The sequence below is a fragment of the Geotrypetes seraphini genome, chromosome 8 (genome assembly GCF_902459505.1).
Source record: "Geotrypetes seraphini chromosome 8, aGeoSer1.1, whole genome shotgun sequence".
NCBI lineage: Eukaryota > Metazoa > Chordata > Amphibia > Gymnophiona > Dermophiidae > Geotrypetes > Geotrypetes seraphini.
In genome coordinates, this window is record NC_047091.1 from 28,093,313 (window position 1) to 28,109,474 (window position 16,162).

A 16,162-nucleotide genomic window follows, 5' to 3' on the forward strand; every position below is an offset into this window, starting at 1 on the left:
CCCTACAGTTCTTTATGTCATTATGTCAGTTGCTTCTTTTAACTAATTCAGCAACATTATGCAACCAACTTTAGCGTTCTTTCACCTTGTTTACTGAATCCCCTAAACAGTTTCAGTTAATTTAACATATTATAGTCATATGAAAATCTGAAATAAATCCAATCACTCTTTTCTGTTCTGCAGTCACTTTTCCATGCATCCACATATATTTAAATATCTCAAATTCAAATATGCACTATAACCTGCTGTTACTGTTAAAGTATATTCCACAGAGTCATTTGCGGGTAAAGTGCATAATAGATTAAAAGCGGATACTCATGAGCTGCTGCAATAATGTTCTTCTTTTAGATATCGATACAGTGAAAATTAAAACCCACAGCTGACGAAACTTAATTATTTTTCAACCAGCCTTTAAATGGAAAGATTTCAATCCAGTTCTGGAGATCCACTGTACTTAATATGTCATCTGAGCTTCTACAAAGTCATTCACACACCGAAGATTCAATCCAAAAGAAGTCTGGCATTCTCTGCTTTACAGTTAATTCTTATTGAATTATTCTTAAAACCTGTTCAGATGCTGCTTTATCCTCTACATCTCGAGCTTTCTTTGATCTGGCTTTCACTTCATCCAAGTCACTTCTCTAAAAACAATTTGCGTTCTTTAGAATAAGTTTGTTCTTCCTAGAATGTGCTCTGGGGCAATATGCCAACTTGGGACCAATTTTAGTGTGGAAGTGTGCGCCAATATTACAAGGTGTGGGATTCAGTATGGTTCTGATGTCAGCATATGTGTCTATTTATTATAATGTTATAATGTCCTATGGACTGTTTTATTTATTTGCCTCATTTCAACCTGTGCTACCGTGGTCAGACTGCTTTGAGTGGGCAGATGAGAAATGTGGCAGAAAACCCAAAGGTAAATGCAATGTAACTTCAGAAGGTACTGTCTCTACAATGAACTTGACATGGGTGCAAGCAAATAATCTAACTTGTGACCCCAACAGTACATCATATCTGTTACTTGAAAGCCCAACTGTGCAATACTGGGATAAAGTTACCCTCCGCCGATCCACTGGTATTCATGATACTGGTAATATTGTGTGGTATTTAGCCCTTTGTCTCCTGCTGGCATGGATAATAGTTGCAGCATCACTGATTAAGGGAGTAAAATCTGCTGGAAAGGTGGTGTATTTTACAGCTACCTTTCCATATATTGTGCTGACCATTCTTTTAGTAAAAGGTATTACCCTAGAAGGAGCTTGGGATGGCATTAACTTTTATATTGGAAAACAGTCAGATATTACAAAATTGAAAGATGCAGAGGTTTGGAAAGATGCTGCCACTCAGATCTTCTTTTCACTTTCAACGGCGTTTGGTGGTCTGGTTACTCTGTCTTCCTACAATAAATTCAACAACAACTGTTACTTAGACTCCATCATTGTTTGTGTTACAAATAGTCTTACCAGTTTATTAGCTGGCTTTGCTATCTTTTCCATACTGGGACACATGGCTCATGTATTAGGAAAGCCTGTTTCAGCGATAGCAGATTCTGGTTTTGGTTTGGCATTTATAGTTTATCCAGAGGCGTTGATTCGCCTGCCAGTGCCCCCTTTTTGGTCCTTTCTGTTTTTCTCTATACTTGTAACATTGGGCATAGACTCTCAATTTGCATTGGTAGAAACAGTCCTATCATCTATTGAAGATTTTTTTCCAAAATTAATGAGAAACTACAGATTTTACATCACTACTGGCTGTTGTACAATTTTATTTCTTCTTGGTCTCCCGTGTGTCACTCAGGCCGGAATATATTGGATTCTTTTGATCGATACATTCTGTGGTGGATGGACTTTCTTTTTTGCTGCTATAATAGAGCTGATTGGAGTCTGTTGGGTATATGGGACAAATTGATTTATTCAGAACATAGAAATGATGATTGGAATAAAGTCCTCGAACTTCTGCCTGTGGTGGAAGATGTGCTAGTTATTTATTTCTCCTCTGCTTTCAATGGTGATATTAATTTGGTCTTTGGCAACATTTTCTGCACCTTCATTTGGTCCAATTACATTTCCTACCTGGTCGGTTGTACTAGGCTGGCTTATGACAATATCCTGCCTCATCTGGTTACCCATCGTGGCCATAATACATATTTACCAAACTGAGGGAACCCTGTGGCAGCGTATTGTAAAGGCTTCTAAACCTGCTGCAAACTGGGGACCAGCCTTGAGAAAAATTGAAGACAAAGATACAGACATATGGACGTTATAACAAGGCATTTTTTAAACACAACTATTCCTTTCTGCATCAGTATATAAATTAAGCAGATTAAAAGATTAAAAGCATTAAAAAAAAAAAAAAAAAGAATAAGTTTATATTCTCCTTGGAACTTGGATTTAGCTGTAATCAGGCTTCTGTCCACTTCCTATTTCCAAATCATTTTTAGCGCAGTCCAAGTAATCATCCAATACTGCTCTTATTCTGTTTAAACCATCTTCTTTTCTGTAAAGTGCCCTGTGCACTTAAGGAAGTCACCAGCATCTACCGCCATTTCTTTAAACTTTGAAACCATTAATGTTCCCAATTGACGGAAAGTGCTCTCTGATATCAGCTAAACTGCATTCAATTCTGAAGTGCCAAGAATGTTATAAAGGTGACATTAGTATAATCCAGCACTTCAAAAAGCATAAAAAGCAGGAGCCAAGTATCTCCCCCAAATATCGTGATATTGCTGCCATTTTCTATTCAACAGGGCCGAGAGCCGATATTTCTCACACACCCATCCCAATTTATCTCGCACATCAAGCAGAGACTTCAAAATGTTCATTCACTTCAATAACCTCTGAGAATCATAGCATGTGAGATTATGTAATCGTATAATTTTTGCATCCACATCCTTCCAATCAGTTCCATCAGCAATTCAAATCAGTTCAAATTCAAACTGTATCCCCCAAAGAATAAAAATCCCCACAAAATAACCTATATCAGAAACAAGTTAAAACAAAGAGAAAAGCAAAGGAAGAGAGGGAAAAAAAAAACACCTCTCAAACAAAATATTTCCTACTCCAATCCATCTGTAAAAATACAGTCTCAGTTCAAATAGTCATAGGCTGATCACATTGCTCTAAGAATTCTTTTAATTTCAATGGGTCATCAAAGTTTGAAGTTTTATTTGCAAAAGTGACCCTCATAATTGCTAGGTACATTAAACCGTACCTTGCTCCAATCGATCTAAGCTGTGGTCTCAATTCAAGTAAATTTTTTCTTTTGTAAGCCGTTGCCTTTGCAAAATCTGGCACTATGTATATTTTTGAATCCTAGCACTTCAAGGTCTCATTTTCTTTTGCCAGTCTGATAATTTCCTCAACATGCTGATAACAGAGCAGCTTACAGATTAAAGGACGCGGTGCCTTTTGATTGTCAAATCTTTTAGTCGGTACCCTGTGCGCCCTTTCTATTTCCAGAGGAAATTTAACTTTAAGAGGTAGAATTTTAGGTATAAACTGCTCCAGAAAGGCAATGGGATCATTTTTTTCTACCCCTTCCGGGACCCCAATCAGCCTTAAATTATTTCTTCTTTCGCGATTGGAACAATCCTCAAGATCCCTCTTTAATATTTCTATTTCTTTACAGTCTCTCTTGCACTGAGCTATTTCCGTTTCCGCCTTTTCAACTCGCTTGTCTAATTGCTCAACTTTGACATCCACTACCTTCAAACTTAATTTAAGATCTGCCAGCTCTTCTTTAACCTCCTGAATGTTTTTTGCATTTTGTAAAACTATTTCCTTAATTTGCCGAAGCTCCTTAACGATATCAATGTCCTCTGAATCATCCGTTGGCAACGGAACTTTAAAGGGGGCTAATGACTCCATTTTTGATCTTTTATTACTTCCTCCCGCTGAGTTAGCTTTTGTCAGCTTACCCGATGCCATTATGCCGCTAATACTCGTCTTTTGAAATAATTTCAAATATTCCTTTGTAGCTATATTTTAATTAATTAAGCCTTTTTCACGGAGCAGTTCAGTCACCCGACCATTCTCTTACGTCTCCAAGCCATGCCCCAAAATAATTCATTTCAATTAACAGAATTAAACCCAGAACTCAATATGTAGATAAAAGGGAGTAGAAACATGGAATGGGGAAGGGGCATATGCCTATGGTCCTATATAAGCTCTCACAACACATGAATTTTTAAAAGGTCAAGGAATGACTTCATTACAAGGAGATATCGTGATCAAAACAGAGCTAAGCACCCATCCATGCCAAAAGGGGTGACTTCTGGGTAACCTTTTTATCTCATAGCCCATTACACTTCAGATTGAAATGTTTTTAGTTTGTTTGCAAGAAGGCAACCAATTAGAAACAGCGCATTCTGCCCTGGAATATACCTGCTTTGCTTTTGGGGGATGTCCAGATCTTCAGCACCATGGACTGGACTCACCTTCCCAGAAATTTGTTTTACACGCTATTCTTGTTGGGAAAAAACTTGTCCTGAAATATTGGATCTCGGAGGAGGCTCCCCCATACCACATGTGGACCGCCTTAATGAAGCAGCAGGCATGCTTTGAGTTGGATATATATTCACCGCGCCCACAGATCCACTGGAAGCTTTATTGTATTTTTTGGCAGCAGTTCTTAGACATAAATGTTTAAACGCTTTTGTATGTTTCTACATGATGGCTTGTTTAGTTTCCCAGCTGTTCCAGTTGAGCTTGTGATCTTTTTGATCCTTCTTTTCTTGGTTACCTTGGGGGTGGGCTCCCAGCTCTCTGTGTGTCCTCCTTTAAGCGGCTTAGATCAGTGTCTTTTCTCTTTTCAGTCTGAGGCCGCATATCCGCTGGATATTTTAAAGGGCTCCATACTTCCTTGCTTACTTGGTTAGGTTAGGCGTTCCCTGGCGGAGAGAGTGAGACTGCATGCACATGTATGGGTGTGTGTGCGTGTGCGGCTGTGCTCTGGGTTGTGTGGGTGTGTTTCGTATGGTTTGCGGCTGTTTGTTTGGGTGATAAGAGTATGTTTTAAATTGTTTGGGGATTCTGGATGTTTTCTCTTTCCATAAAATGGACGAGGGTCCCTGGCTGGCAGGTTGTTTTTCACACTTCGCATTGTTTCTGCTGTGGTTATGATGCAGCTGTGCTTTGTATCTTTGCGAGTTACCTTCTTTTGTGTACCAATTTGCTCTTGTCGGATGCCTTGCTCGCTTTCTTACCTAGTGTTTTGTACTTGTTTGCCAGTTGCCTTTTGTCTCAAACATGATATTTAAAAAAAAAAAAGAAACAGCACATTCTTTGCCTGAACCTATTGCCCGCCTGCTTACTATCTTATTGTTCTTGGCTATAAAAAATATCTTGCACTGTTGGAAGAACCTATCCAAAGTAAAATTTATTGTATGGTGGAATACTGTATGCAAAACTACTAAATACGAAAGCGTTATTGCTGAAAAACACCATTCCACTAGTTCAGGGGTAGACAAACTTTTTGACTTGTGGGCCACAATGGATTCTTAAATTTGACAGAGGGGCCGGCTGACCGGGGGGCACCCATGGTGCACAAGGAGTTGCTACGATACTGTTATTTCTGCGAGCCTTTCCCTGTTGCTCCTTGAGCCTCAGACCGACACTTTTTCAAGCGCAAAGAGGAATTTGGGACTTTAAAAAAATATATTATTATTATTGATTTTGATGAGATTCATTATTCCCCCATGGAGGAACACGGCAGGCCACTCACTGGGTTTTTTTTATTTATTTATAAATTTTTCAAATTATTTAACAAGCATATAATCTTGTACAGAAAAGTGCGATCAAGAAAACATATCATTAATTATTTCCAAACTTGAAAATAAACCAGAACTACATAAAAGGTAATAAGATCTTCAACTTAATCCCACACTAGTCCTCAAAATTAGATCCAAGATTAAAGAATTAGGAGTGAGTACAATACAATAACAATTAAACCAAATCACATTATCTGTTGCTGAAAGAGAGCTTAAATTAATTATTGAGACACAGATATTTCTCCTTTTTCAAGGCGCTTCATAGAGAGGAAAGCCATCAAATGAGCCGGTTCAAAGAAAATATATTTAAAGGTACTATATCTGATTACACACTTACAGGGATATCTAAGAAAGAATAAACCCCCTATCTGGGTCACACCTGGTTTTAATAATAAGAATTTCCTCCTTCTCTTTTGGGTTTCTCTCAAAACATCAGGAAAAATTTGGATATGGAAGCCAAGGAAATCTCTAGATCTATTTTTAAAGAAAAGTTTAAGGATCCAATCTCTGTCTGGAGCCAAAGCCACAGTCAGTAAGAGAGTGGCTGGACTAGCCACCTCTCTATCAGATTGTTCCAATAAAGCTGTAACATCCAAAGAACTTTCCTGTGGTTTTCCATCCTCGTCTTTTTTTTGAGAGTACTGATTCTTTTTAGGCAAATAATACACTCTTGACAGTTGTGGCAAAGAGTTCTCAGGAATTTTTAGGATTTCCAGAAAGTAACATTTTATCATATCTCCTGGAGAAATTGACAAGACCTTTGGAAAATTAATCAAACGCAAATTGTTAAACCGACTATTATTTTCAAGTGCTTCCAATTTTCTTCTCATAGTCAGGTTATCTTTCACAATTAAATCTTGGTTACTCTTAACCATTTTTAAGTCCTTCTTTTCTTCCTGAATTTCAGTTTTTATTACTACAATGTCTTGTTTCAAAATTTTAATTTCTTCTTTCTGGATTTCTAATTCCTTTTCTAAATTCTTTATTTGAGGATTGAGGGAATTTCCCAAAGTAGAAACTAAATCCCAAAGCGAATCCAGTGTAACCTCTGGGGGCTTAACAGGAGCAAAAAAAGGTATTTGTGCAGTACTAATTTGCTCAGTTGAATGATTTACCTCCCCTGTGCCTTGTTGCCCCTTAAGCACAGTTGTCCCGGACGCTGGTTCTTTCAAAAGGAAAAATTCCTTTTGTGTTGTTCCCTGTAGCGAGCCCTCCAGTTCACTGGCCTCTTGGGAAGAGAATACTGCCTCTTCGGACATACTCTCTTCTCGCGGAGAGCTGGCTCCCAGCGGCAACAGCTGTAGGGGAGGCGTCCTGACATCGGGGCTCAGTGTGACGTCTAGCCCGGGGGTATCCGCCGTAGCACTTCTCTCAGTCGGCGCTCCCAACGGGCGAAACCCTGAACGGCTCTGCTCACTTTGAAGACGTCGGAAAATATCATCGACTGTAAGAACCACGGGTCCCGAGCGCTGGGAGGCTCCACCAACGCTCTTACCCCTTCTTTTTGGCATTTCTAAGCGGTAAGAGAGACACTCTCCAGCGTCCTGCCAGCAATCAGATAGCGGCAGCCATTGCCACTCACTGTTTAAAATGCATCCATGGATTCTACCATCTCTTTTCCTCTCCTTTAGAGATTCTATGTAAGTATAGTCTCCAGAGAGAAGGAGGGGAGGTCAGGCACACTTGTTCGTGAAGTCTCAGACTGATCCTGTGTGTCAGCTCTCCCCTAGCTATAGTAAGCTTTTAACTTACTAAGCATATGCAGGGATTCCTGCCATCTGTGGCTTCTCCCTTTGCCCTTTTTTGTTTTTTTAGTTGCAGCTCTCACCTCACTCTCTCACACAAATTGAAAACCAAAAAATTTTAAAAAAAACCTCAAAAACTTTAGACTTAGAAACCCCCCCAGAAGAGACAGATTTTTCAACATTATTTTCTATAGCTCTTTAAAAATAAATATAAAGAAAACCTACCTGAACACCCTCAAAGTGCTACAGCTTGCACCTGCCACGGTGGCTACCCACTCAAACATTAGATATACTCTCTCCATTTGTAAGGACCAGATCCAGTATCGCTTTTTCCCTTGTGGGTTCCGCCACTATTTCTCTGAGCAGAGCCTCTTGAAAGGCATCCACAATCTCCCTACTTCTTTCCGATTCCGCATCCGGAACTTTCCAGTCCGCATCTGGAAGGTTGAAATCTCCCAAAAGCAACAACTCCTCTTTCTTTCCAAACTTTTGGATATCCACAATCAGATCTTTATCAATTTGCTGCAATTGAGTCAGAGGTCTGTAGACTACACCTACATAGATAGAAGTTCCATCTTCTCTTTTCAGAGCGATCCATAGCGCTTCTTCCTCTCCCCCAGGTCCCTTGCGTTTCACTTGCTTGGATATTGATCCTTACATAGAGAGCTACTCCTCCACCTTTTTGACCATCTCTGTCCTTTCTAAAAAGATTATATCCCGGTATGTTTGCATCCCATCCATGGGATTCACTGAACCACGTCTTTGTGATAGCAACAATATCCAGGTCTCCCTCTAATGTCAGGGCTTGCAGATCATGAACTTTATTGCTTAGGCTGCGAGCATTTGTGGTCATCGCTTTCCAGCTATTTTTCAGCGGTAATCTTTTTTGTATAGTTTTTTTTGTTTGTTTCATTTCACTTCCCATTGCAATGCTAAGAAGTGAGTTGCTAATATTGTTTGTGTTGCAATTTTTACTACCATCACATCTTGTCTTTTGCTGGGGGTGGTCTCTATAATTGTTCTTCATACATACGCCACCCCCACCTTCTAGTTTAAATGCCTAGAAACATATTGTCTAAATTTCTCCACAAGTATTCTTTTTCCTGCTGTAGTAATATGTAGCCCATCAATACAATTTTCCTCCTCCTATGTACCTAAAGCCTTCTTGATGACACCAGGCTTTGAACCACCTATTGAAGTCCTCTGTGCTTTTAACTCTTTGCTCTCCCTTTCCAGTACTTCGGGAAAAGCTAGTCTTTACAAAAGATTTCAAGCCCTCACCAAGCTCCCTAAAGGCTTTCTGAGCTGCAAGTGTGGCGTTGTTGGCAAGGTCATTTGTTCCCAGATGGATAACAACATCAGCTTTAGACTTTTTAGTTTCTTCCTTAATTATAGACAGTATGGCCCTGATTCTGAAAAGTGCCGTCCCGATTTTAGGCATCTGTAGACGTCCTACAACTGTCTAATCAACCATTCGGGATGCATGTTTTTTTAAAAAATACTCCCCAGGCAGGCCGCCTATATTGAAACATAGAAACAGACGGCAGATAAGGGCCATGGCCCATCAAGTCTGCACACCGCAATAACCCTCCCCTACCTTTCCCTGTGAAGAGATCCCACGTGACGATCCCATTTTGTCTTAAAATCAGGCACGCTGCTGGCCTCAATTACCTGTAGCGGAAGATTATTCCAGCGATCAACCACCCTTTCGGTGAAGAAGTATTTCCTGGTGTCACCATGTAGTTTCCCGCCCCTGATTTTCCACGGATGCCCTCTTGTTGCCGTGGGGCCTCTTTGCGGTAATGCGGCCTCCAGAATTGTACACAGTATTCCAGATGGGGTCTCACCATGGATCTATACAAAGGCATAATGACTTCGGGCTTACGGCTGACGGCACACCTAAGGGCCTTAGGCGAACCTAGGCGGCCCTACGCGTCTCCCTAGTAGAGGAAGAGACGCTTAAAATGTAGGCCAGCAAAATGCTGGCCTACATTGTAAGTAGACGCGGCCGCTATACTTATCGGGGCAAGGGATCTCTCTGCCGCAATAAGTATAGCGGTCGCCTGTCCGATTGCCGGCAGGAGGGTGCCAAATCCCTCCTGCCGGAAGACGCCCTATTCCGGACACCCCCCCCCCCCCCCCGCGCTAACAGCCACCAATGATCATCCCTAACTTCCCCCCCAAACTAACCTTTAATTGTTGGCCGGCCGGCCGGGTCTTGGTACCATCCAGCCGGCAGGCCCGCCTCGTCGAAATGAGGCGGGCCCGCCCCTTCCCGGCCCATTCTGCGAAGCCTAAGGCCTGGGCCAATCAGGCCTTAGGCTTCGCGGAATGGGCCGGGAAGGGGCGGGCCCACCTCATTTCGACGAGGCGGGCCTGCAGGCTGGATGGTACCAAGACCCGGGCGGCCAACAATTAAAGGTTAGTTTGGGGGGGAAGTTAGGGGTGGTCATTGGTGGTTGTTAGCGAGGGGGGGGCATCCGGAGGGGGGGCATATTCCGGCAGGAGCACCCTCCTGCTGGTGATCAGTAGTGTCTTGGGGGGGGTATCTTCCGGCAGGAGGGGTTGGGCACCCTCCTGCTGGCAATCGGACAGGTGGCCACTATACTTATCGCGTCAGGGAGATCCCTTGCCATGATAAGTGTAGTGGCTGTGTCTACTCTAACCCGATTTTTTAACATGGACGCCGGTTACAGAATCGGGGTTAGTGTAGGCCTGATTCTGTATTGGTCGCCTCTCCTGGGCCGTCCTATACAGAATCTGGCCCTTTATGTTGAGTACTCCTAGTAGCCAAGGATCCTGGAAGACACCACTATTTTAGGTTGCTTGCCTCTGATGATAGAATCCCTTAAAAGCAATAATTTATTGGCTTGAGGTTTCTTACTCTTCCTTTGTGAGTGCTTTTCTTGATAAGTTGCCTTCACTGGTTTCAGTTTGATTTCATTTCTTTCTTGAGCACTGCAATGCTCTAATGGAGCAAAGGAATTCTGTAGGTGCAACTGTGAGGGTGTATGTTTCTGTGTCACGTGTCGCAGTCTGCCTGACCATACTGTGAACCATTTATTCCTTGATTGCATTACTCTGAGGCAGTGGTGGCAAATTGGTATGATTCTGTGGAGTGATGGAAGTTGCTTTGATTGCAGTCAATTCCTGCTTATGATTTCTGAGCTCCTCCTTAATACTAAAAGGCTGGAGACCTTTGGTAGACAAGAGACTATATTGTAATGATGGGTTACATCTTACTACAGCAGGGGGGAAAAAAAATCCTTGCTGAGAAATTAAGACAATATGTTTCTAGGCATTTAAACTAGAAGGTGGGGGTGGCGTATGTATGAAATACAATTATGGAGGCCACCCCCAGCAAAAGACAATATGTGATGGTAGTACAGAAAGCAACTTAAACAATATTAGCAACTCACTTCTTAGCAATGTGAAACTAAACATAAATCTATACGAACAACAAGTTTACCACTGAAAGATAGCTGGAAAGCGTTGACCACAAATGCTCGCAGTCTAAGCAACAAAGTTCACGATCTGTAAGCTCTGATGTTAGAGGCAGACCTGGATAATGTTGCTATCACAGAGCCATGGTTTAGTGATTCCCATGGATGGGATGCAAACATACTGGGATATAATCTTTTTAGAAAGGATTGAGATGATCAAAGAGGTGGGAGAGTAGCTTTGTAAAGATCGATATCCAAGCGACTGAATTTAAAAAAACCTGGGGAGAGGAAGAAGCGATATGGATCACTTTGAAAAGAGAAGATGAAATTTCTATCTACGTGAGTATAGACTATAGACCACCGACTCAATCGCAGCAAAGTGATAAAGATCCGATTGCAAATATCCAAAACTTTGGAAAGAAAGAGGAGTTGCTGCTGTTGGGTGACTTCAATCTGCCAGATGCGGACTGGAACGTTCCATCTGTGGAATCGGAAAGAAGTAGGGAGATTGTGGATGCCTTTCAAGAGACTCTGCTCAGACAAATGGTGATGGAACCCATGAGGGAAAAAGCGATACTAGATCTGGTCCTCACAAATGGGGAGAGTATCTCTAATGTTCAAGTGGGTGCCCACCTGGGAAGTAGCAATTAAACGGTTTGGTTTGATATAACAGCTAAAATGGAGGGTGGCCACACAAAACTCAAAGTCCTAGATTTCAAATGTACGGACTTTAGTAAAATGGGAGTGTACCTGAAGAAAGCTGTTAGGATGGGAGGACATAAGGGAAGAGGAAAAACAGTGGTCTAAGCTGAAATGAGCAATAAAAATGGCTACTGACCTTTATGTGAGGAAAATAAATAAAAGCAAGAGAAAAAAGAAACTGAAATGGTTATCTAAACTTGTGGCGGAGAAAATAAAGGCAAAAGAGCTGGCGTTTGTGAAATATAAAAATACCCAAGGAGAGGAGTACAGAAAGGACCAGGTGAAACAAAGAAGCCAAGAGACACAAACCAAAAAAGGAAGCCATTTCTCCACAAGTACAAACAGAAAACCCCAAAAGTGAGTATCAAAAGCACTCCATCTGTGAAGAGGTGGGAAAAAACTCCAGGTCATGACTATTCCTTAAAATAAGTCTTTATTATTCCTTAAAACGAGTCTGTATTAAGGAAAATCAATTGGACCCAACACAGTCTGTGTTTTGGCTTTGCCGAGCCTGCATCAGGGGTCAAAGGTGCCATAATGTGTAAAGTCTGTAACCAAATAAAGTGGCAATAAACTAAAAATCTGTAGAGAGGTATTGCTGTCTCTATCGCTTCTTCATGGGAGTAGAAAAATGCTGCTTTCCTGCCATTTTAATTGGTGTTTTTCTACTTCCATGAGTTCACATATTATTGCACCTATGACCCCTGATGCAGGCTTGGAAGAGCTGAAACACAGACTGTCAGGTCCAATAGATTTGTCATTTGAAAGAAGAGAGACTTATTTTAAGGAACAGTCACAACCTGGAGTTTTTTTTTCACATCTCCAGGGTTGGAGTGCTTTCGATACTCCACTTTTTTGTTTCCCTAGTGGTCAGAGACACCATTTTGAACCACGCACTGGACTGAGAAGTGGTGATTGGGATTGATCCTGTTTGCCACTAGACCATCAGGTAAGCCCCCAATAGAGCTGTGGAGGGTGTCAGGGAGGCAACAGGGAAGACTGGTTTTGTAGTATGGTAGCTAATGCCCCCATTTACAGACCCTTTTAGAGAGAGCGAGCGAGCAGATCTGACTTGGGGACAGATATCTACATTCCCATAGTCAGGAACCTGCAAAGCTCCTGGCTGCAGCAACTAAAACAGCATGTGCTTTGCCAGAATCCTAAGTGAAATTACTGTTCCTTCTGGATGTGCCAGCAAATACACATGTGTGTTCTTATAAATGTGTCGCAAGAGACTCTACATTTGGAAAAGCCTTTTGTTAAACACAGTGGAAAGTGAGCACATCCTGGCTTTTATATCACAACCTTACAGATATTAAACTCTCTTTTAGTTTCCATGAAAAATGAAACAAAAAATGTGTACCCTGGCATGTTATCATCTATACCCCCTAAAACAAGACTGTCAGTGTGTTCACTACCTGTGCGACATATGGCATCAGATTGTTAGGAATTCCTCGAGGATCTTCACCAATTTTTCCAGATTTGTGAGCTCCAATTGGATTGAAATATCTCAGAAGAATTGCATTCCATCCCTGTAAAGTAAAACAACTATATTCAAGCTCTGAACACAGCAGAAAGTCTAATGCTGAGAGGTAAAGATCCCATATAAATACAAAGATGGGCTAACTTTTGGAGCCTACCCAGAATTTCAGACTTATGAGTGCATACAGTCTTGAGGGTTCTGAATCGGACATCAAAATACTAAACTTTCAAGGGAAAAGACCTCGGTGTATCTTTCAAACTTCTAACTGCTAGTCTCCTGCACTGAACAGTTTACACAGGTGGCAGGTAACACCTCATTTACTAAGCTGATTAGTGTGACAGCCCTGGGGTAATTGCATCAAAGCCCATTGGGAATTAATGGGCTTCTGTGCTGTTGTCCCACAGCTTTGTTAAAAGGGGGGATAATTAATATATTTTTGACTAACATTTATTCCCTTAACAGGTTTGTATCCTATGAGTTAGAGATGATGTTGCCTGAATATATAATAAATTCTAGGCTGGCTCACAAAAGCAGCAATTCAAAATATAAAAGATGATGCGGTATACAAACCTAAGGTTTAGATTAGATTAGATTAGATAATAAGCCTCTCTTACACGTTAAGATGCTGGGACTGAATGTTACATGCACCCTTTATATATCTAGTAGCACTATAGAAATGATAAGCAGTAGTACTAGTAGAAAAAGCTCACTGGTGGCTGTTACAGATCTTATTCCATCTGCGGTTTGCTGGCACCAACATTGCTTCATATTCATCTCATGTACTCTATATTTGAATACTGTGCATTATAGCTTGAAAATAGAGAGGTTAAAGCATGCAGAGGGAAAGCAAGGTTGCTTACCTGTAACAGGTGTTCTCCGTAGACAGCAGGGGAATGCAGTCACACTTGATGGTGAAGTCTCTGACTGAGCCTAATGAGGTCGGTACTCTCCCCAAGCTATAGTAAGTGTTTGAGCTTACTGAGCATGTGCAGGATTGACCTACTCCACGAGCCCCCTCCCCTCCTGTTAGTTTCGTTCCTAGCTATAAAACAGGAGACGAGGGATGGTGGGTGGGCAAGTGTGACTGCATTCCCCTGCTGTCTATGGAGAACACCAATTACAGGTAAGTAATTTACTTTCTCCAGAGACAGGCAGGGGATATGCAGTCCCACTAGAGAGCTGCACGGGAACGGGGACGACTGGGATCCCACGGGTTCCCCATTCGGGTCACGGGGATCCTGTGGGGATGCCCCCTAGGGTCGAGGGGATCCCGTGAGGACGCCCCCTAGGGTCGCGGGGATCCTGCGGGGTTCGAAGCAACTCGAGCTGCGAGGCTCGTCTTCTTTTCCCTACCTGCTCTGCCGCAGCACACAGCCGACCGTAAGTCTTCCCGATGTCAGCGCTGACGTAGGAGGAAGGGAGGGCTTTGCTTAAATGGAGAGCATTGTCTCATTTCCAGCCTCATAAAGGGTGAATCAACCCCCATAGACACTGGCTCTTCACTTTATTATCCTTTTTGGTGGCGGCTGGAGTCTCGGCAGCTCTTTGCCAGTCGGAAGATGGCGGCCTCTCTGTCCTCCCCTTCCTTTCCTCCAACCCTGAACGTTTCCTGCCGCTTCAAAAACGCAAAGCCACCGCCGAGAGATAAGCTTTCATGCCGGCAAAGAGAGAGGGAGAGAGGATATGCCGAGGCCGAGCCAGCACGGGTAGGACAGCTTTCCCGGAGGGGGGGGGGGAATAAGCCAAAGACCCTTCTGGGCCGGGCCACTGGCTTCCTGCATTTGGGTTGCTCTTGTGGAGCTTCCCAGATGGATTTGGCCTGATCTCTTTTTAAATGTTTCTTACAGACTTAGATCATTCTGAAGGAGGTAGATGTGAGAATTATCTAATCCCTGTTTCACAAAAGAACAACCCCCCCCCCCTCCGGATGACTGGGAATAACACAATCAATTAGTAAATGAAGGTAGATGAAGATCAATTTCTCACCAATAAAACCTGCTCCTATCCTGCTCTTCTCCTCCCCCTCCTCACCCCCCTCTTTAAGTCGCCTTGAGCCTACCTAGGTATGAGCGACGCAGAAATAGAATTTTAGATTAGATTAGATATGTGATTATCAATATTATTATAATTAAGTGAGGGGATACTCTCAGTTTTATGTACCAGATGGTGACATGAACAAAAATGCCCGCGTATCCTGTCAAAAGGACGGGGATGGTTTGGTAGTCGCAGGCGGTTGGGACTTGGGCATGGCCCGGTGGTGGGCTTGCGGACGCCTGGGTGGAGGCCGCAAGAAGGCAGGGGTGGATTTTTGTGGGTAGCGGCGCGGAGGGGCCCTGTACGGCCTGGACGCGGGCGGTTTAGGCTTTTGCCGGACGAGGGAGGCGAACGAGCGTTCGTGTTCGGAGAGGCGTTTTGTAGCCGCCTCGATAGTGTCATCGAACAGTTCTTTTCCCACGCAGGGGAGGTTAGCCAACCGGTCCTGCAAGTTGGGGTCCATGTCGACCAGGCGCAGCCAAGCTAGTCGGCGCATGGCGATAGCAAAGGCTGCCTCTCTGGAGGAGAGTTCGAAGCCATCGTATGCCGCGTGGAATAGATGGAGGCGCAGGTTGGAGAGGGACTCTAAAAGCAGGCCAAACGCTCCTTGCCGGGAGGCCGGTAGGTCAGTCTCAAAGGCTCTCAATAGTCCAATGAGGTGTTTGAGGTAGGATGTGAAGGTGAAAGTGTAGCTTTGCACCCTAGAGGCCATCATTGCATTTTGATATAGTCTCCTGCCGAACTTGTCCAGGGTTCAGCCTTCTCGGCCTGGGGGGACTGCAGCTGAGACCCGGGATGGGTGAGCCTTTTTCAAGGAGGATTCTACTAGCAGCGACTGGTGAGAGAGCTGTGGTTGTTCGAATCCCGGGTAGGGTACTGTGCGGTACTTGGCCTCCATTTTGGAGGGTACGGCTGTGACCATGTAGGGGGTCTCCAGGTTCCTGAAGAAGGCCTGTTGGAGTACCGGGTTAGGTGGTAAGCGAAGGGA

General features: G+C 43.0%; 1 protein-coding gene and 1 pseudogene across 1 annotated transcript in view; one reads left to right on the forward strand and one right to left on the reverse strand.

Moving 5' to 3' along the window:
* Positions 1–16,162, reverse strand: part of GALE (UDP-galactose-4-epimerase) — a 103,565-nt gene that overhangs the window by 42,632 nt on the left and 44,771 nt on the right. Inside the window, exon 6 of the mRNA XM_033956360.1 lies at positions 13,076–13,189. Within this exon, the coding sequence (XP_033812251.1) occupies positions 13,076–13,189 (114 nt within the window). The remainder of the gene's footprint in view (positions 1–13,075; positions 13,190–16,162) is intronic.
* Positions 231–2,266, forward strand: LOC117364809 (annotated as a pseudogene).